At 41.2% G+C, this 23,647-nt stretch overlaps 1 protein-coding gene across 1 annotated transcript; it reads left to right on the top strand.

The window, feature by feature from the left end:
• Positions 1-2,822: 2,822 nt before the first annotated feature.
• LOC105568499 (uncharacterized protein C1orf194) lies at positions 2,823-3,571 on the top strand. Its single transcript, XM_012024209.1, has 3 exons — positions 2,823-3,029; positions 3,100-3,240; positions 3,332-3,571. The coding sequence occupies exons 1-3, from the start codon at positions 2,823-2,825 to the stop codon at positions 3,569-3,571; spliced, it is 588 nt and encodes a 195-aa protein (XP_011879599.1).
• The last annotated feature ends 20,076 nt before the right edge of the window (positions 3,572-23,647 follow it).

Below are 23,647 nucleotides of genomic sequence, written 5' to 3'. Positions count from 1 at the left end.
TCGGCTTCATTTATGGACGAGGATCAAAATCCACGTGAGCCGCATGTCGACTCGAGTGTTGCTCTCTATGGCGGAGTCGCGTCTTAATCCCGAAGAAACAGACCGCGAGACCGGATGCGGCCTCTTGAATCCCGAACGGATTGGCATTGTTTGCTGTAGATTTATACGAAATGAGAGAGTGTATATCGTATATAAGAACAAGTCGCTCTCATATAAGAATAAGAGCACTTCCGTTTTAATTAAAAAAATATTTCGAAAAGTACCAATTGGAATATTATAGAGAATATACTATATATGACACTATTATTAATGCTGTGACTTGATGTTTGGTTATTTATTTAATTATTTATGCCCCTCTTCTCGATGCTTTTGATCTAAACGTTTCATCTTTCTTACATTTGCGACAGTCACTCTCCAGCCTTTGTAGGCTATACCTTTAACGTTTATTGAAAAAAATTTATAATTATGACTCATTCCCTCCGGACTTTTATTAGATGACTAGGTATATATTACATTTGCTTTTTTTATTTACTGAGGTAAGACTGATCTTTGATGGTTTTTTATTTATTTTCAATCTTTTATTTTATATTTTATATATCTACGGTGACAAACCAGATTTTTTATTGTATCTATTAACTGTTATCGCTTTTGTTTACATTATTATTTATTACTTACTGTAATGGTTTATCAAACACATTCTTTATACCGCACGAGGTTCTTATCTCATTTTTCGATTTTTAATTGTACTAGAAATGACAAAACGCGCGCTCCACGCGCGCAGTTTGTGATTGGGCACTGTATATTGTTAAGAATTTTTACACATGCAAAGAAGTAATTGTATGCGCAACGTCAATTTAAAATAAAAAGTAATTTATCACTCACTGATACGATTCGCGACAGCAGAGTTGTACATCGTTCACTATATATGTTGTACTGTAAAAATACAAATACGTATATGATTATTATAGATTAATTATGTAAAATCAAAATTATTGTAGTAAATATACTTTATATTTTATATTTTTTAAATAGATATTTATTAACATAATTATATAGAAGACTGAAAAAGTCCTTCTTTTAAATATAAACTTAAAAAATTGTACACGTATGGTTTTGTCTCTAACACTTATTCGAATCCTCGTTCGAATCATTTGAATAAGTCAAATAAAAATACAGAACAAATGTTGTATTTCACACAAGTAGCAAGTAACATAAGAATGTAAGATACTTACCTCACCATTTCTCCGTCGTTGCCCGATGCCTCCTTGGCCTCCTCCTCCTCCTCTCAGATTTCCTTGTGGCACTCACACCAACACTCACTCGCGAAAATCACTGATCGGGCGAAATTTCGGACACTCCCGTACGCGATGTGAAATACCGCGAAACGCACGAAATAGTATTAACAAATATCGCGTGACTTTCTGTCATACAAATTACTCAAACTAACAATTTAATTCGGAAGAATAGGATAATGGATAAAACACTTATGAATTGGCGACATAAAACGCAACGCGAGCACCGGAGGCATAATCTGCGGTAATAATATGCGATATTTTACAATCTTTGTCATTCAATCTAATCCTCGAGATAAGTTATGTGAACAAAATTTCCAGCGATAAATAGTAGTTATTAATTGCAACAGTTAATTTACATAATGTAACGACGTGCAATAAACGATTTTCTGTACTTCCTGCCCGTTCGAGTTGCGAAGAACGACAGAGCGACTTACAGCGCGAACGCCGAAGTCGCACAAATTTCTCTCTTTTCCCGAAAATGGGACAGATTACACGAAATCGATGGACAATTAAAAGCGCGGTGCGTAAACGAGATGTAACCGCGACAAAGTACCACGGTTTACATTCAAATTTTAGACGAGTTAGTCTCGTGAAATATGTATACGTTGATAAAGAGCCGTCGCCTCAACATGCAATCCGTTTCTCGTTACAAGTTGTCGAAACTTAGTAATTAGTCAAGGAACGTTACTTGTTACTAATGAAGGCGTGCAAATCAATAGTGTTTTATCCCTGCGTTCGTCGCGATTGAGTCTTGGAAGCCGATAACGGAAAAGTAATAACACGCACGGAGCGATTCTCGCCACTGCTTGCCGGCTCGACATTCGGCGAGAGAGTGATAATGCGACGACCTTCAGGTAAACATTGGCCCGCGTAACATCGTACGATACAGCGCCGAGTGAAAAACAACAAAAAAACGTTGAGAATTCGTTGGCCTGCCTACGCAATGGAAAATTCCGTATTTAATATTTTATTGTACATTACTTTGTTCCGTGACTGTTGCTACGTTTTGCGTATTATTCCGCGGACTTATTGGTATTGTTTAAATTAACGATTAATTCTGTTCAATCGAGAAAATGTTTCGAAACAAAAATCGTTGTTACTTAAGTTCTAATTACCAAGATTAGAGATTTTACCTCAAGAGTTATTGTATACAAATGTATATTTCTAAATTGCCAATCTTCATTCACAATGAATCTAAAAGAGAAGTGAAGCACACCGCGCTTCGAGAAAACCAATCGACATCGCGGAAAAGAGGCCTCAACTGTTCGATATTAACGACATTCGCGCTGGTAACATCTCTTTTTTAGAAAGAGAAATAGAGAAATAGATATAAAAAAATTACAACATGTGAATTTTGTTGGTCGATTCCTGCATACTTCTCTCGGTAAACTGATCGAACGATTTACTGACAGGACGTTGCCATTAACTCGCGACAACATTAGGATTACAGCATGTCTCGATTAGAAAATTGACTCGTAACATATATTTTCTATTCTCAAGCACGGTGCTGGGACAGGTCGCGCTACAATGGCCCAGGCACTCTACGTTCGGAATCCTTATCCTGTGCCGGATATCTCCCGGGAAGGAGCGTGGGTATCACGCGGGCCTGTGTTGGGAGATAAAGTCTCGCCGTCGGATAGAGACTGGAACGTCAAATTGAGCGCCCACGAGCGTCTCTTTGCTCATCACACCCTGAACAGCATCCGCAGAGACCGTCGATTCGTCAGACCGCAGGTTTGATATTCGATATTAAAAGTAAAACTTTGTATCGCGTCAACTTTTGTCGATGCAAATGCTTTTACAGGTTCCGCGCGACGCCCTTGACCTAGCCCTAAACAGCGTTTACGCTCACAGCCGAGACACTCTAGTTTCGAAAATGTACGTGCCCATCCAGCCGGAAACGCTCGGCAGGGAAACTTGGCGTGTCCTACGAAACGAGATTAAGGTACTTAAAATTAACTAGGCAAACGCGTCAGTTTTGCAACGATATAACAATTCGGTACGGAAAATAAGTGGGTATGTTTGAACATTTTTAGATTTTGCCGGAACCACCGAAACCAGATAGACCGTTGCACGTGAGCGGTCATCCGGACGAGGAACTTAAATCGGTAGTTCGCGTACCTTTATCGGCGGATAAATCGAGGTGTCATAGCGGGCCAACTTTACCGCGGAGAATTCATCCGAGCAGCGTGAAATTAAATATCGAGGGTCCTCATATGGACCATTCGAATCCCGGATACAGTCGCAAAATCGACGGAACTTTTTACAGTATTTAAACACGGATTTGGGCGGTGTTTGAGCGGCACGCTTGGAGAACGTTCGGATTAAACTGAAACCTGCAATTCGCCGAATGAAGCACCCGCTTTTACAAATACCATTATCGCTATTGGCATAATCTGGCGAGATTTACGTTTTGGAACATTCCGAGAAGCAGCGAATCGTCAACGTGACCGTAATGCAGGCACAAAATTGATCGTATTAGAAGTCTTTTGTACATCACATACGATGCGAAATCGCCGTCAATAGCCGTTTATTTCGCAGCGTGATAAAGTATTCGATTATCCTATCTATCTATGCTAATCTGATCATGTTGACAAATTTGTCCGATGGCTCACACAAGCTCGCCTTAGCTATCGCGAGCCGAGATCTCCCGACTGCCGCTCGCATTTTCGCCCCTTTGACAGTTCGAGGCGCAGGGCGACTCGAAGATCGGCAGAAGCGTGAGTCAGTGCGCACCAAGTTCTCACCGCTCGACTCAGCGCGGCAGTGAGCTGAAGGGACAGAATGTCCCATTACCCGGGTAATCCTTGTTTGTAATAAACCAGCGCCCCGCTGCCAGGCTCGGGGTGACAGCGCGGAGCCACCCTTGCCGAGGGCCCGCGCGGAGGAGGAGACATCTTCGCACGCATATGCTCCTCATGAAATATCATTTATGTTTCTCGCCCCGCGCGCGCAAACGTCTATCTCGCGACCCGTTTGACCCAGCTCGCAACCCTCCGACACCCTCTCCGCCAGGCCGGAGTAGGCAGCACGATCCTTATACATACGTCTAATCCGGCCATGATTGCCCCGCCGACCGCCTCGTCACGAAAACTCCACCTCGGCTATGAGATGTAGCACGCTACCCTTCCTCTGTCTGACCCCATTCTCCGTAGCTCCTTTAAAACGCTTTTTGACGAACCTCGCAACGACGCGAGGCGATGAATTTGCGCGCTCAGCTTCCCCTCATCCATTCTTGTATTAAAAGTTAACAGAATTTTTACTCTATCCTGGATGTAATATGATCTACGTCGAATTTGTTATCTGGACTTGGTACAGTTTTCCGCGATGTTTTTTATTGAATCACTTCGAATTAATCGTAAACTCGGCAGTCTCGATAATAGTAATTTTTTGTGGATTACGTCGCGGCGCATGTCTATCGACGCGGGGTCCTTTTTCATCCCCGGTACAACGACGGAGCGAGGCACCGGGGCTATAAGGGTAGAACGATCTCAGACGGTCGTCAGGCAACGAGCGAGGTTACCAGCCAATTACTTGGCTGAACGGTTTTATTTGTATTTAATTCTTATTTAATTTACTTTTTACGGTTGCGCGCGCGCATATAGTTTTGCCGCCGCCATTAAGGAAATGGAAAGCTTCTTCGTCATTGCAAATTAACGACCGGTCGCGATCTATTCTGTCGGAACGCAGTCTATGTATGGTAAAAATGTCAATCGCACAACGTGGCACTCGACAGTAAAATTTGCCCCTCGTAAAAAAAGCCTAATTTTGCATATATCTACACGGAGAGAACTTCCTCTTAAAATTTACCCTGAAAGTCATGTAATCGTGGGACAGCGTGGTATTTTGAAGAACTTTATGAGAGTTTTTGAAATTTTACGACGATTTTCAGAGTAAATTTCAAGAGAAAATTCTCTACTATTAAAATTGTACAAAACAACAATAGACAATTACAATTCTTTTTGTAACAAAGCTGATGAAACAAAAATCAAACGGATACAATGAAATCATCTAAAAATATCATCAATATTAATTCACTATGCACAGCTTTAAATATTTCGAAATTAATCGGCACAACACCATTAGTTTTGAAAATACATTCACACAAGTAATGACTGAAGCAATGATGCTGCTATCGTATGAACCACGTTTGAACTGCCTCCGCTCTATCTATTCGATTCTTTCACGCGTACGCTTTTCCAGAAGGAAATTCTGCGTGAAAGTCGAAGCAAAGTCGCATTGATCCCTCTAGGATGAAGCTGTTATTCCACTGAACTTGTTACGTTATATTTATCAGCGCGGTGCACACTGGCACTACCCGTCGGATTTTATCGTTCCTTTCGGATTTCGTTCTTCCACCGTCGTTTCAGCTAAATAGACAAAGCCGCAAATGACACAGTGAATAATAAGCAACACACTAAATTAACCGTACGCCATACATTATGCTAGTCTCATTTTAATCCACTGCTTCTCTCGAGTTGGTAAAACACTTTCTAATTCTATAAATATTAGGCATGAAAGAATTGTATGTTGTACAGACTATAACTAATCATTCTGAGAATGCACTAACAAAGAAAAACACTTCACAATTTTATCATAAACTATTACACGTGTAAAATGACTTTGCTTATACATGTAAAACGCTTCTTTGACGACTCTTCGATCATTCCGCGACTTTGTGATCTTTAATTCTTAAGTTTTATAAGTTTATATAATTTATACATTTATGCCAAACTTTCATATTTATACTTTAATTGTAATCAAAATAAATTTTTAATAAAATGTCAATAAGCTATTGATATTTAATTAAATGTAGCGTACAGTTCTATAAAGTTTCTTCTTGATTTCAGTTTACCTGTCGTTTCTCAGCCTTTGCTGACGACAGAAAGAGAAGGAGAAACTGTCCAACAAGAGATCTACGAAGGGGTGACGGCTTAGAAAGTTTATTTTCTCATTTTAGTTCAACACGGTTGCACGCGCTAGGGCGTGCTGTTTACTCAATGTTTTAAAATTATTTTAAAACTATTCGTCCCTAAGGGAAAAGGGGTATCTGGTGACGCGTGAGTGTCAAGAGTTGACATTGCGTGTCGTGTGATTTCGAATGCGGTGGGAACAGACGGGGAACGTTCGTCGTGTTATCATTTCACGTACACGAGCTTTAAATGATACAAACTCCTAGCCGAACGAGAAGATCGGCGTCACTGGAAATACATATATTTCGGGAGTGCCGTTTTCGCTTTTCGCGGAAATTTCGATTTAGAACATATGCATTTATTACTAGTTGGCAGAGGTGACATTTTACGAAATCTTTCTTCGTCTCTCGTTCTCTCTCAAAATAGTTCCAGATAGTCCCCACAGTACCTACATACTGCATGGACTGTAATTTTTCACATACAAATAGAAGAAACAATGTAATGGCATTTGTTTTTTTTATAATCGCCAAACACATCGCATTTACTATATACGTTTCCCTTAATCTCGAAATAAAAAGAACGGAATAAATTTTAGTGCCGCGCGCAGCCTCCACTTTTTCTTGATGTTCCGCGAATGGGCGGACGGGGGCGGCGAGGGAAGGAAGAGGCGGAAGGCGGATTAAAACGTGGGGCGAGAAAAGGCGTCTAAACGATGGTGGAAGGTCAAGCCTGAGATTACGACAGACCCGTGCGACGTTTGCTCGTTAATTAGGGAGTTCTAATTATAGTAAATGCGTGAGCCCCCGGACGCAGTGGTGGCGCGGAGAGATCGTGCCACGGCGGAAGCTCCGGGGATCAAAATGCAACCCTCCGCGAACGAGCCAAGATTACCTTCGAGGGTCCTCGGGCGCTTCCCTCGCTAAGGCTCGACCCACAACCTGCGCGACGACGACCGTTCTCCGCATTTCCCTTCTGCCTCTCCTCAATCTATTCACCGTTTCCCCCCTCGCGTCTCCTCAGCCCCACGCTCTCAGATATCACCTAAAATAACAACGTCCTAGAAGCGCGCCCGGGCGGATAGATTTTACCGCTGGTGGTGTATAACAAATGGATTAGTATTTCGGTAGCCGTATAATCCCCTCTCGTTGCGGCCCCGGAGATTATTTCGATTATCCGGACCTGATTTTAGTTAATTAACGCGCTCTCCCCCCTCCACCGCCTACTCCGAAGACCATGTCCGGTATCTTCTCGTTAAATCTTCCTTAGATTTATCTTTGATCGTCAAGCCTATAGCAATTACCATCAAAAATTTACGCGCCTATCAAACACGATGTATCTTCTTATATAACGAATAAATAATCGTTGGTCGATATGAATGTTATGAAACCAAAAGTGGACCATTTTATGTACATCTTGCTTTCACGTGTACGTTGCATAAGTTTATAAAATAATGAAATTTTTCCTGTGTACAAAATATCAAGATATAATTTTGACACAATCTATATAACAACATACTTCTTTGCAAAGGTTGCTCCAGCTTAATAAAGAAGATGAGACTGTAAGGCGACTTTTACGAGACGGTTTGTTTATCCAGAATTTCGAGATTGTCTGTCGTAGGACGGTCGCCCCCACTTATAGCCGCGAATAGGGCAAATATCGGTGTAGAATCCGCGAGAGTGAGAAACGTGACGGAACGACAGCACACAGCGGCGGTATACGTGTACGATCCCCAGCGTCGTCGACACGTGGGAACGCGGACACGCGTCCTCGTCGCCCCTATGTGCGTGCCCCGACGTGCCGCAACTCCGAGGGTTGTTTCTGCCATCTCGACTCTCTCGAATATTCGCGACACATCTCCGGCCATGCAAATTATTAGCAAGAGGCTGCAGATACGATCAGTTCCAACAATAAATCGCGACGTTTTATGTAAAAGCTCGATTTCGCTCGAACGAACTTTACACAACATACGACGATTAATATTTAACGAATGAGCAATATAATAAAAAACACACACGTAGGAGTAAAATGTTTTGTCTCACTTTAATTGTACAGCCCGTTCGATTTATAAACCTATTTTGTGTATCACTTGAATTTAAATATTTCGCGCCCATAAAATACTTTTGGACGTATCGCTAAATCTACGAGTATTTTCAATATAGTGGGGATCCGTACGCGCGAATAAAATCGTGAGGTATTTCGTTTCCAACCGCCGCAGTGAGAAACGCGTTTCGACGGAGATTGCCGCCATCCCCTGCGCGTTTTCACCCCTAAAGGTTTCCCTACGCTCGCCGACGGGGAGCGCACGTCGCGTCGACTCACAGACGCGGAAAATCTGACGGATGCGAATACGCGACGCGTATAACATATCTATAGGTCGCACACGTATGGCATTCGGAAGGGCGGACACGTAACAATTACCGTAGTCGCGAGGGTGACTGACGTACGTCAAGGTCGTCAAAGTGAGTCCACTTCTTATCAGACGATTACGGTTAATGACACGTGGCATAAGAGGATAAAAGGTTAATTAAGAATCGGCTGCTGAAACAGATTCGGTGAGAAGAGACGAGACACAAGAAAATGTAAGAATAAGATGCAGCAATAACTTAAAAAAAAAGAGACCGTCGATCAAATTTCAAACCCTATTAATTTTCGCGATAAACATTTTATAAACAACGTACAGTGATAATATAAAATAAATTTTAATCTAAAAAAACAGTATGGCTACTGTTGGATGATAAGCGAGTTCAACTCGTCAAAACAATTTTTAATGTAAATATAAATTGTGATTATTTCATATCAAAAGTTAAAAATGCAATTTAATTTTGATTATTTGGAAGTCATAAATGTACCTTGTTTAACTTGTAGAATTCTTTTACTTGCCTCTTGTTTATTTCTTGCATCTTGAATCTATCGCTTTATAAATCAGTACTAATATCTTTTTAAATAAATATAATTACTTGAATTTCTTTGTCCACCTTTCTAACGGTAATGTTTGCAAATTATTTCACGTGTATTCTAAATTGTTCCGATATAAGAATTTAATATCATAATAAATTAATCATACGCTCATGACCGCCTTGTCTACTTCGAAAATGGCAGAAATAAATGCCTCTTTATCTTTTATAATCTTATCATTGATCATTATGTTCCGACTCGCGGTTATCGAAAGTTGCAGGAAGAACGTCATTTCGTACATCCGTGTGTCGTAAGCGTTATTAGCGTTTATTATACCTGATTGACAGAATATAATTATTTGCGCATCCGCAACAAAATATAATAAAGAATTCTAAAGAAAAAGTGAAGTATAGAATCTCTTATTATTAGATCATTTTAAATCATCTGTTTCTCTCAAATTAATATATAAAAAGGAATATAACTCCTGATTCGATAAAGTATTTGAACATTGACAAAGTAAAATAATTCGGTGGCAAAAATTAGCTACGAATAATCTTGAGGGGATAATACCTAACTTTCTATCTAAATTTAGACACAGTTAACGGAATATAATTATCTGTGCGTCCGCAACAAAATGTAAAAAGAATTCTTAACCAAAAGAAAAGTGTAGAATCTCTTATTATTAGATCATTTTAAATCATCTGTTTCTCTCAAATTAATATGTAAAAAAAATGTAACTCCTGATTCGATCAAGTATTTAAACATTGACAAAGTAAAATAATTCGGTGGTAAAAATTAGCCACGAATAATCTTCAGGGGATAACACCTAACTTTCTATCTAAATTTAGACATAGTTAACGGAAGATTTTGCGGACAAGCGAAATTTTGAAAATTTAGGTGACGTACAGCCACAATATAATCACCTGGTGGACCCTCATTTGTTATGACATAAAAATCTCGGAAACTGGCCGGCCGAAAGCAAGATAAAGATAAAAAAAAGTTACGGCGCCGTAGAATTTACCTAAAACGACGAGTGTTTGGAGGTTGCCGGGAGAATCGCTCACGTCTAATCGTTTCTCGTATTTACGTTAACCCAAGTGAGACGATAGCGTCGGGAGGGGTTCGTTTGCTCGTGCCGAACAACAGACGATAAGGTTTTACGAGCCGTCAGTCATAGACGAGACGAGCCGCCGCGCGTCGTTCAAACTCGCCGCGATTCGCTCGAGTCTTGTACCCGTGCAAGCTCGCCGGCGAAGTCATCGCAAAAATAAAAGCCAATCAGAGAACGATCGCGATTACGAAAGGGGCCATCTCAAAATTCCCACCAAACGACAGTTTTTATTGCCCGCAAAATTACGTGTTCTTCCTATTATGGATGTAACGTTTATTACACCTGGAGATTATGATTTCTCGCAAAAAATAAATTTGCCTCGCCCCAAATTGTCTCAAAACTGCCAAGATGACTTTGTTTTTTGAGAGAAACAAACATCTACAGCGCAGAGATCGCAAATATCGTGTCATTTTTTACATATGCGCGATACCAAAATCTACCACTCGATGTAACAAAGTTGCTAAAGTTTTGCTCTAAAAAGAATTAATTATCTAAATGTAGACTGCACATGGATCGCGAATGGCCGTATTTTAGCGCTACATAGCGTGATATCAATAACTCTCGTTCAACCTATAAAATATTTATAACTTTAAATTATTTAAAATACTGACTTAAAAATTCTTGATGTGCCATCGCTAAACGTTGAACCGAACGTAGTACTATTTTTTACATTAATGTGCGTCGTACGTTGTAGTAAAAAAAATTTATTTCGTGAGATGTGGACGTTAAGAAAGAAAGCAATTCGGAAAAAATAAAATTACTCCGATAGACGGTATACTTTCGGAATGATATCGGTACGGTTTCAGTATGATGTAACGATCAGATCCAAAAAAAGGCCTAAGTAGATCGTCTAAATAGGTCTTAACGATTCCATCGAAAGCGCGCAACATCTTGGAGCAATTACGTCAGTTGCCAATAGCGGTGGCTTGATTTTGATAAATGAGACCGAGGGTGGTCCCGACGCTCGCGGAAGTTTAAGGAACCGATGGTACGGTTCGCATGGAGGAACCGCGGGAGGAAACCGAGCGTGAGGCTCTTCTTTTCGGTAGGATGCCGGCAAAAGGTGCGGGACTGCGCGTCGAGAGGGGGTGACGTCGGACGGGGGTGTCGTTCATCATTTCATTGCCGGGGCGAACGAGAATATTCATAGACTGCCGCCACCCCTGCACCCTTGCAGCGTCGGAATGACAGAGAGATGCAAAGAGAAAAGTAAAAAAAAAGAGAGAGAGATGGGGCGGGAGCGGTGTAGAAGGAGAGAAAGAGAATGGAAAGGGCCGTGATATATGAGCGCGTAGTAGAGCACGTGGCTCGTTTCACACCTTCTTACAATCTTTGTTCCTACTGTCTTCGTGGAAAGAACTTATCTTTATGTCGGTCCTTGAACGTATACTCGCGTCGCGCGAACGTATACTCGCACGTAGCCACGTACGACACACAGTCTTCGAAAAAACGTTGCATACGTCGTCGCATTTTAAACATGGAATTAAAAACGGAATTTATCTGATGATCAATTTTACAAAATGTCTGTTGAATATCGAGCGACAACGCAAGCTATAATTTGTATCATTAAATAAAAATATTCCAAGTTCATTAAATATATTACGGTTTTCAAAGAGTTTCTGTGCCGCCACACATCGTACCTAATAATTTTCGGTTATGTAATTAAAGCGTATATAATTTGAAAAAAATAAAAAGTAAGATTTGACCCTAATTATAATAACTACAATTTCGGCCGTTTGAGAATTAACTCCGACTGTGCGACACGATTACCTGGAGCGTCGGAAAATTCAAGCGCGAGCTCTTAGCTTTTAAGGTATTTATAGGAACATTATCATTCGCGCAGATAGGACGGGGATAATTATTTTAGGCAGGCGCTGCTTAATCCGGGCCACGGTGGGAAAATAATTTGCGATATCACCTAAGCCATTATAAGTTATGCGCAGCTTCAGGCCAAATGAATTTTCCGCGGGTAGACGTACAATGCTTTTCCAGTCATTATTATCTACATGAGAGATTAGCCGTGGCTCGCGCCAAAACTCCGTTTCCAAAGTCGCATAAAATCCTGTAATGATATATTATTGACGCACCCTATACGCTTGTTCGTGAAGTCTCGCGTACAGATCTGTGGAAGAAGTAATAAACGTTTCCCGAACGTCGGCCGTGCGATAAATCAAGCAGGGATAAAAATCGGAAGCGCTACTTCAAGAAATACCGTTATGCGTGGCCATTTGCGACGATTTTAACTGTAAGCGACACCAAGTGTCACGACTTACAATTAGTATTAGCGTTGATTGCGTATACTTTAATTAAATCGCAATATCAAATCTTAATTGCGTAATTGCTGTTACGCAAGCAATGGGCGATAACGTTCAACTCAGACTGTAAATTATTTCGAATATTCATCATTTTTTAAATCATCCTGTGTGCTTGGGAAAAAACGCTTTGTGGAGATCTTCAAAATTAGATTATATTGGTCTATCGATCTCCGAATAATATTTGTCTGCAATTTGTATAAGAATCACATATCTCTGTTTATCAGCTTCGTGTTCGTTACTGCATCAATGTTCTCGTTTTCTATCAAGGTAAAGTATATCTCAAATTTACCAAAGTATTCGTATTAATCAGTCCTGAAGACAATCAGTCAGACAAATTAATTTCAATCAGATTCACATACAAGATTTGTTCGAGGGTCAATATGGCATAGAGTAGGTAATTTCAAGCTGAATTTCAAGCAAAGGTACGGGACACTTTGTGATATTCTTCGCGAACGTCCAGCTGTAAATTAAGAACGATGCAACGGCCGTGGTGGTCGCTTCACCTGTCGCTTGCACTTCACCTCACGTCCAGCGTCCGGCATCCGGCGACGTGGAGCTGTCCGGCCGGGCCGTACCTGGCGTTTACTGAAAACAATGCTCTATAGATGTGTCTATCCGGTCCGAATTACGTGGGTCACTGCATCGTGAAATTTCTGGCGGCTGGCTGGCGAGAGGAGACGTGGCTCGAGGCTCCGCGACAATGAAACGTGCGAGGAACAATAGGTGGAAACGGGAGTATCGACGAGAGATGTACGAAGTGGATCTTCCTCCGCACTGTGTCCGCCGGCGGGTGAGCAAGACGAAGAGCTGCCATGTTGGCCGACACCAAAGGCACCGCCCCGGACTCGCGATTCCATTGGTCGTCGGCCCGTTGTTCCGGAGTACGGGGAACGAAGGGAGGACTGCAGGGTATCCTCTCTTCAGCTTCACCTACGCTCCCCGCCGCGAGACTCCCCGGCCGCGTGTGTGTGCGAGACCGATGTAACGGCGCGGTAGGTGTGGGTGCGTGAGTATCGACGCAACTGCAGACGTGTGCGTGGCCGGTGGATACGGTGTGCGTTGTATCGACGTACACGATACGCGCCGCACACGCTCGCGCATTGAGTAATTTTCGAGAAGGACCGTAGGACTCTCGCCCTCTCGCTTCCTTGGGGCCAAATCGAGGGCAAGAAAGCGTCCCTCGGACTGGATAGATCGTAATTTCAAGTATATTTTGCGGCCTGACGGGTCGTCCGAAAGACCGCACGGTGGAGGCCACCGGCTGGATTATGGAAGATTTCTTCGATTTCGGTGGCGCTCGATGTTATTTTCGTAAACTTGAAGCCGGCTACGGGTGGACAAGAGATGGAAGAGCAGAGAGCAAGAAGAAAAATGTCATCATTTTTAACTTCGATCATTGTGTAATAAACGTAAACGAAATGATAGAGATATATCTTTGAGTTAGATCAAGTATCTACACAGAAAGAATCTGTAATGTAATCAGAAGAAATGCGAAATAGGAATAAGATTACAACAATTTAGTGGAATTATAGCAAACCCCCGCTTCTATATATTTTTATAACTACACGAATTCCTATTGTATTTTTACCAAATTTATATGATTGCTATTATTCTTAATATTAGGAGTGTAACTGTTACAACACAACAGATAATCCGATTGATTTTCTCAATGTTGTGTGTCAAATTTTCAATTTCGATACAGATCTTTAGGCATCTGTTGCGTTTCCATGCACAAGACAATAATCATGGAGAGATCTTTATTGCCGAGCCGTCGGCGCGAAAGAAGATAATTCGTACAATCACTAATGTTTACCATCCGTGTACATTTATTATCTCCATTGGTCATTAAACACGACCAATGCGTGCTGTCCGCTTTCATTAGGATTAGTCACGCACGAGCCTCGAACATTTGCCAATAATGAAAAAAAGAAAAAAAACATTTGCTTATCTTGCACGCCTCTCTTTATCCCTCGTAATCCCTTGCAGCACGCACCGAACCACGGAACACAATCGCGACAATAATTTTTATCGCGACGTTCGTTAAGGCAGTTTACCCATTTTGCCTTCGTTAAATTATTATTTCGTTGGCCTCTATATATTGATATCTAAAATTAAGAATTAAACGCTAGGACAACGTGCTATTGCTCTTTCTTTTAAAGAAAAATCAACGTTGCACCCTCAGAAAGGATTTCTGTTACTGAGACAAAAACATTCTTGCCGCATTTATATATTTCTCACAACCTCATTTAGTATAAAGATAAGACAATATAAAAATGAAATCAATAATTCTTATTCTCCTCTATCGAATTAAAAAAGATTGACCTACTATATTGAGACAAGAGTAACTTATATAAATGTAAGTTTATATTCTTGCGTTTAGAATAAATTTTCCCTCCATCTTACAACGGAAGAAGTTGGCACCGCGATATTCGACAAAAGCCAATACATGCTATCATTTTATTCTAGATTTTAGAATTTTTCATAACATTAAAATATCCTTTCCTCTATAATAAATATGATTGGTGCTATATCGATCCTATTTTACGATACATTGAAGTGCAATAGCATTGGATCCGGAAATTTTTCTGTGGGTGTGGATTTCCCAAGAAATAAAAATTGTTTTTATTTTTATTTAATAATTTTGAGCTTTATAGAGAGGGCAGAAAATTGAATAATTTCCTGCCCGACGAAAGGATTGACGAAGATTAAGAAACATATCTGCCTCTCCTGAGGTAAAGCATGTTTGTGGACTAAGACAGGTGAATCGCGAGTGTGGAAAGTGATACGAAGGAAGATAGAAGGAAGATAGAACGAGTATATAGGCAGCTATAACCGGCCAAAGAAGGAGTCGCGATAACTGTGGCGGTGGCGGAGCAGAGACTTCTTTGTGATTGAAAATTGATGGAGTGGAATCAAGGGGGCTGAAGGAGGTCGGGTAAGGGGATGACGATGCTCGCGGTTCATTTATCAAAACACGCAAAAGGGTGACGCCATTTACACGTGCGCGTTGAATTTCAAACAAAGGGGGGGGGGGGGAAAGGGTTTTAGGTAAGAAAATAGAGTTTTGCGTTCCGTATGCCGCAGCAATAAAATAGTAATTGCGATTCGGCATCTGCATACACGTGAAAAAAATTAATATTTTAATATATAGAGGAAAGTCCTCTATTATGTGAGATAGGGTTCTAATATGAGATAATAGGTTTTTAACGTCCAAGTTCAATTCAAATTTTTTTTTCAACCATTACACGATCTAACAAACAATTTTCCACTAAACAGATTTCACTCCAAAGGCAATAAATGCATGATGGAACTCAATTGTATCGCACTCAATTGTATTTGCTATGGATTTTAATTTTAAGCATTGAACTAAATATCCAGATTATTAAGACAACAATCTGATGTTTTTCATTTATTAATACTAATGTTGTTTCAACGATTTTATTTCAATTGCACTGATCTTGTTGATACATCTTTTTTTTCCGTGTCTAAATAAATGTATCATACGTGTCACGAGATGCACCTGATTGAAACGACATAAAATTTCGTGTCTTAATTACAATCAAGTTAAATCTATTTAGTGAGAATCGATCAATGTTTGTATTTTATTGCACATGTAGCGTCGTCTAAATATGTTTGTTGAATTATACACGGAGTGTAGTAAAAACGGGAGGCGTAAGCGATCCTGTTCTCACAGCGAGCCAACTCGAGAAAGTCGAAACACAGGGATCAGAGGGTGGCGACGTCAAGCTTGTTGGGAAATCGAATCCCGTGCTACGTATTTAAAGAAGCGCGAAACGAATCCGCGAGCGAAATCGTCTGCTCCATTGGAAGCTCGTTAACGGGATCGTCGCTCCTAATGCTGCTAAGCCGCACTATCGCCGAAAGGCTGACCGAGTAAGAAGCCAAGTTTTCGCCTACTTTCCGTCCATCTTAAACAGGATTAACCTTAAACTGCGAGAGTAATCCTCCCCGTATAATTGGGCAGTGAGTGGCATAGTCGCGAAGAACCGATCGATTCATCGCGTTGCGAGTTATCACACATCCCGCCGTTCCTTCTTTTCAATTAGCTCCTTTAATCATGGCTCATATCCCACGTACATCTTGACTAAAATAATTTTCGTAATAAATAATCTGTAGGGAGAAACGTAATGCAATTTCCGAAAATATGTTTAATATTAAATCTTTTTCAAATGTCGCAACTTGGTATTCCTTTTTCATAACGCATTAATTTTTTTCTTATTCATTAACTTTTGCGCTGATATTAAAGAATTACCGGCATCTTTTTTCCTTGCGTATATGTATACTGCGTTCCCATATGAAACGTTTCATCCGTAAAACTCGATCGTGAAGCTCAAAAACTGGGGACACTTTCCCAAAACTATATTTCGTTTCACAGATGAAAAAGACGTATCGGTGATCGCGAGTTTTTTAACAAGACAAGACATGAAGCGTTCCTCGATATAGAGTTCGTCCGGCGAATTACAATCCACCACCCCTAACGTGGCGCAGCATCCCCTACTACGTCGCCGGCTTGCCCCGCTCTTCGCACCCCACGCCGACGAGCGAGAACGAGGGGGTACGATCCGCTCCGCCCAGCCACGTGACTACGGTGCCGACTGGCGGGGCTGACAGGGGACCGAGAGGGGTGATTTGGACCGAGAAGCTTCCCCTCTGCCGCACCCCTGCTCGCGCTCTAACCCTCTCTCTCTTCTCCTCGGTCGGCTTCTCGACGACTTTATGCCTCATAAAAATGATATAAAATTTGTAAAGACGGCGCGCTGTAACGACCGAACGGCTTGGCCGTATGGAGTGGGAGCGAAGGGGGTGAGGCAAGGGAGAAAGAAAAACGCACGAGCGCCCGGGGAGCGAAAAGGAGGAACGGCTGGCACCAGTAGTAAACGAAATCGAAACAGAGAGCAACCCTGAGATACTATTCTTGACGGCAATCGATATGATTCCTTCGTGCGAGAATAAACTCAGGACGCTTCGACGAATGCGACAATACACGCGCGTAAAAAAAGTACACGCTTCCTTCGTTCACTTGGTCAAAATGTTATCGAAAGATACCCCAGTCGATGTTAACGATATGGAAATATCAAAATTATTTTTGAGTTATCGTGGGAGAACGAGTGTTGTTCGCTGACATTTGTTCGAGTTACCGGCGAAAAGATCCGCCCGAAGATAAACTGTCGGCACGTCGAATGGACACGTTTTACAATCGAGATAGATAGATTAGCCGTTTTTATCGTGCAGGCCGGTCGACCGATAGAAGACAAAACCGATTGAAGATGTAAATTATTGCGTATCTTTCAGCGAAGCGTCGCTTTAAATCTCTAAAGGTGCAACGGCCAAAATTTCACCACGTAAACAGGAGCGATGAAACTTATACGCTAATTTTTTTTCACGTTTCATTTACAAGATTTTGTTGTCAACTTGTGTACTGGAAGCTTAATCAGGTCGCAGTTAGTTATGAATGTTTTGATACTTTTGTTACAAAAAATACTTTATTTCGACTTGGTTACCGAGTAGACAAAACACAAAGAACTCAAAATGTTTTATAATATAACATGTTTTATAACAACTTACTAATATTTGTGAATATCAAGAGTAATAACTACAAAATATCTTTTTTTCTTATTTTTTGCAATTATACACAATGTATTTTAACATTTCTAAGATTTCAAATAAACGCGATGAAACATAAAAATGCTTCCATTTTTATTTAGATACGTCTTTCTGCGTATGCTCCATGTATTGGAAATAATGTAATGCGTACATGATAAATATAACAAAATATAAAACTAGCTCTTTAAAAAAATCATTTTTCATTCCAACGCGCACTCGAGGGTCAATCTTGGAAAGTATTTGGCGGCCATGTGAAGGCGGATAAAACTGGCTAATCGGCAAGTCGATTACTCTGCAATAAGTATCGCGAGATACGTATCGTTCTGAGAAAAGCGATAAGAAAGGATCGGAAGAATACGAACTCTGCCTGTCTCGAGACTTCTTTGTTGAGATTCGGTGGTGGAGGAGGTAAATGAAGGCACAAAGAAGAACGTTATCGCGCCGGTAGATACGAATCTCGAAAACGATATTCCGCACCGAGTATCGTTGTTTGCCCCACGGGCACATTTTACTATCGCTAGTAAAATACGAGCGAGTCACGTCGGCGGTGACAATTGATCTGCTCTCTTGCGGTCATAGAAACACTTCGTGCCGCCGATGGAACTTTTACGGCGACCGACTTACCTCGCCTATTTTGCCGATATTTCGAATAAAAGGTGAAATTTTTTTAACGTTCACCTTTCCAGCCAAAAGATATAAAGAGACGCGAGTAAGTCTTCGCTCTCATTTATGGAATAAGAGATACTCAAGCTAAAGAGTTCAATATAACAGTCGATTTTCCTTTGAATAAATGAGTTGTTGAAAATTGCAAAGAGAGAGTTCGGAAAACTGATTGAATTACTGGAGTTTTAAGATTGGTTTAGATAAAAAGTCGGTGACACTGTTGATAGAATTAATCTTTTAATTCTTACCTTTGATTTAACTTTACCTCTTTGGTTTTTAACTTTAAAAATAGAATGTTAAAATATGAAAGATCTGCAGACAGGCGTGGGAGAGTAATCTCAAAATTTTATCTCGTAAAATCTATTTATCGATTTCATTTCAGTACCGCAATTCAAGCGCCGGTGCCGAAAGCAATTTATTGCATCAATTAATAAACCACGACGAAAACCAATTACTAACATCGAAAGTCAAGTGGGCGTTGCCTGAAAATACTTCGTGCTCGCGCAAGAAAAATTATATTTATGAATCGAGAGGAATAAATATTTTATATGCGGCATATTAATGTTTTCAATAAAAGCAATTGGTCAATAGAAATGTGTACAGTATGATAGTAATTCTTTACATCATAAAATGAATAAATGTACGTATCCCTTTTTGTTGAAATAATATTAAAAACCCATACATACATTTATGTGAATATCAAGAGTAATAACGACAAGATATTTGTCCTTTTTATGCAATTAGACATAATATATTTTAACATTTCTAAGATTCAAAATAAACGCAATGTAACGTAAATACTTTCATTTTTATTTAAAAATATTTTGCTTTCGAACTTATTTTCACGTATGTCAATTGCATATTTTGTATATTGCAAATTAAACGGAATTTGCATAATGTGACTGAACTTTTTGCGTTTTTTTCCCCGTCGCGTCGCAAAATAGTCGTCCGACAGGTAATATTTAACGTCAGATGTGTGTGCTTGCGAGTCGAGTTCTCGTCGTTAAAACGAGCAACCGACCGCTTGTAGCTGATAAACGTCTATCTTATCCTTTTATGGCATCCCGGCAATAACTTAGTTTATGGTTGTCGCCGATATTGAGCAAATGACAAGTACAAATAATAATCACGCGTATGATGCGGAGTAATAATTAGAATTACGAGTGATATTTAGATAATGCGAGGCCCTGTTTTTAGCGGCTCGTAAAACCAATAAGATTCTGCAATTTCAGTTTTATGCTCGTAAATAAATACCATTTATTACATGCCAATGGCAAAAGTCAAAGTTTGCCGATTGAAATACGCATTTTCACAAGTTACGTAAATGCGATCTGAAAGTTCGTCCTCGGAATGAAGCGTTAAATTATTACAGCGTCTTTCGAAATTTATTCTCTAATTTTATTCTCGTCACATACACGGAAAGAAACATGTAGCTAAAAATTGCATGTGGCAACTAAATTTCAGTTGTAAAATATGGACGGCTAATATTAAGTTGTGACAGCTAAATATTTTGCTACTGTGCCTAGTGTATTAGGTGCAACAGCAAACCATTAGCTACGGTTGCGAACTTTTTTTTTTCAGTATACCTACCTATAATTATAATTACGTATTACGTTTGTGATATAATATTGCACGCGAAATAAGTTTGCACGACAATTCGAGACTGCCGTAAATACAGCGAATAAGAGACTGTCAGTACTTTAAAGTAAAAGTTTAGCTATTTTCTCAATAAATACTTTATATATGTATCGGTTTCAAGTTATGCAGTGGATTCGCGCTAGAGAAAAACAGCGCTGACAACATGTCGCGCCAAGTTTAACCGTCGATAGAACGGGCCGATTATCGAATCCCAGTCAGGGTTGAACGTCGATCGGAAGAGACCAATAGCGAATAGCGGGTGCGACAGCCTCGACGTTGAGGCCAGCCGCAAAGCCGTGCCGCGACTCTCCTATATACAGAGATAATCCGTAATCCTTCAATTATTATTGAATTACAATAATTATGGCCGGATGTATAATACAAACGTCCGATTCTCTCGATCGTTTCTATCGGATATTGGCCAAAATGGCGGGTTTGCAAAGTTCTATATCTGTCAATCCATCTTGCTACAGAATTCTAGCGTATAATAGTAACTTTTTATTATATGTCGCGGGTCGTATCGCGTTGACTATTACTACTGCATTCAATAAACAATATTTTGTCAAGCAATTCTGTATGAAAATCTTTTATCTTTGTGTACCACGACCACTGTGAGATATTACTATCGTAGTTTTTAATGGAACGATATTAAGTTGTCGATACGTCTGACAGAACTGTCGAAACGCCAATACTGAAATACGCTTCACGCCTGGTGTAAGACATCGCCCCGTGTACAAGGGTAGGTGAAAAAGATAGGGGGTGAAAGAGAGATATACACACATTATTTTCTACAACCAGGAGAAGCCACATTTCATTCGAAGCCAGTGTCCATCCCCGATCATCATCCTCGACTTTAATTTACAGAGGTAGAGTGGTCTCCACATTTCGGCTGCGACATCGCACTCACTGTACGTTGCCCATATATAACTCGGATGGTCGCTTCAAAAATCAGAAGACACCCTGGTGAACACGTCCTACCCCGCATCCGCGTCCTATGTAACCCACTCTCTCGTTTTCTCTCTTTCTCCCCCCCCCCCCTCTCTCGCTCTCTCTCTCTCGCTCGCTCCTGTCCCACCAGACCGCCGCCGAGTCGCGCCAATGTGGTGCTCCCACTCTGGCTCTGAACTCTGGGAAGTCACACGCACACACCGGCAAATAACGCCCACGCGGCCTGCACGGTAGGCGTGGCCATCTTGTCATTTGTCTCCTCTACTTTCCCCGAGGCGTTAGGGGATCCCCGGGATGGCGCTCTGTTCCTAGCTTGACGTATGTACTGCCGCTACAACCCCCGTTTTCGTATCGCGCTCTTCGTTTTCCGCGCGCCCGCCGCGTTCTCTTCCATCGAGTGCTTTAGAGTCGCGTCCCCACCCCCTTGACCCTTCTACCTTCTGTACCGCCGGTAGTTACTCTCCGTCTCTTTCCGTTTTCCTTCCCGTCTCCCCTGACCGTTGTTTTCCTTCCACACATTCTCTCGCTGTCCCTTTCTCGAGAGATGCCGCCATCCCCCGCCCCATTCGTTGCGTGACAACTTCTTGACGCCAGTCACGACGTCCACGGTCCCTTTTGCCGACGACGATTCTCTTACGAGGATCACGCGCGGCCCACTTCGTCTCTGACCCTTCCGGGGACCTTGTTCCCCGCCGTAATAAGAACGAGTTGGGGCGCCGTCATGTCTGCGAAGTAGTCACCGAGAAACTTGTAGGTTATTCGGTTGACGCAATACCAATCGATATAACACACGAGGAATGTGGGCGAAGCGTTAAAAATGCAATTTGGTCGATCCTGAAGCTGGAAACCCCCAGTTGTGTCGGTCGTAGCTAATCTTTCCTAGCTACTTGGTTACTTTTCCAAATTTTAATTATGTCAAGTTCCAAAGCCTATGTAAAGGCAGACAGCGTCGGTAAACTTAGACACATAGTATAACTAGTAGGTCCACTTCGTCATTTGTTTCGTTTTGCGTCGATCCCTTCTGCGCATCCGACATTGTTCTGGGCAGACCAATGAGAGACAAGTTGTATGCGCGGTAGTGCAGCTTTGATACTCTACCATACATACAAATGGGTCTGTTTTTTATGGCTGCACTCCTGAACTAGTGCACACTGGTGCAATGAGTTGGAATGAGAGGTAATCTATTTGTTTCATTTTAACTTATTGCACTAGTTCAGTAGTGCAGTAATAAAGAACAGGCCTATTTACAGTACGTACACACACATACGCCACTGGATTGCTGCCCGGAATAATGGCGGAATGCCACGTGATCGGGACCGCAAAGATCAAAGGAGCCGACAGAGACTGGACCTACTAGTTGTGCTATGGTACTACAGACTTGTATAGAAGCTGTATGAACTACAGCCTAAAACTCATCTATGTCTCGATGGAAATAAAGATTACAAAAATGTGAATCCTAGTAAAACGTCCAGGCATTAATGAATAAGACTGTACATGCATTCATACCCATTCTATATGGTACACTTGAAAGCTTCCGCTGACGGTATAATAAATTCTCAATTCTCAGATCAATCACGCGTGAACGTTGCACCGGTCATATTATTTGGCAGTAGATCAGGGAATTCGCTTTTCCCCGAAAACGCTCGCACAGACATATCCGCGGTCGTAAACTCCTTGTGTTCGAGGCACACCTCTCGAAATCGAATAGTATGTCCAATATAAACGACTCCAGACGTCACTGCAGACCGATATTTGCTCCGACTGATAAGCCGGGCGATAACTGCGTAGCAATCCCGATTTTGAATAGAGCCGCAAGCCTCATTTTCGCGAGACACACGATCGCAAAGTTGAATAGGAAAGCGCGATCATGTCCGCAACGGAATAATAATTTACGGATACTATTCCTAGTGAAAAGGAAAAAAATTAATGAAATACCAAGTATTATTTGCAAATTGGATTGCCAACAAATTCCAAATCATAGATAATTGTTGAGAATAAAATCGGAACGAAGTTGTAATAAAATTTCCTTCCTCTGATCTTCTCTCCTCCACATTATTCCCTAGTATGAATCGGGCGCGAGAGAGGGGGCAAGATTGACTTCTCGCACAACAGCGCAAGAGGATGCCCAGGTCGTTCCCTTCCACTGTTTTATTTGCGCGTGAGTTTTCAGGTAAACAAACGGGTGATATAGCTATGTATTTCTTACGAAGGCGAAGGGTAATCGCCGAGACCACCCCGGCGGTG

Source organism: Vollenhovia emeryi, unplaced genomic scaffold (assembly GCF_000949405.1).
Source record: "Vollenhovia emeryi isolate VEMERY1.0 unplaced genomic scaffold, V.emery_V1.0 DF939129.1, whole genome shotgun sequence".
NCBI classification, from domain to species: domain Eukaryota; kingdom Metazoa; phylum Arthropoda; class Insecta; order Hymenoptera; family Formicidae; genus Vollenhovia; species Vollenhovia emeryi.
The sequence above is the reverse complement of the archived record's forward strand: the minus strand, read 5'-3'. Positions and strand labels throughout refer to the sequence as shown.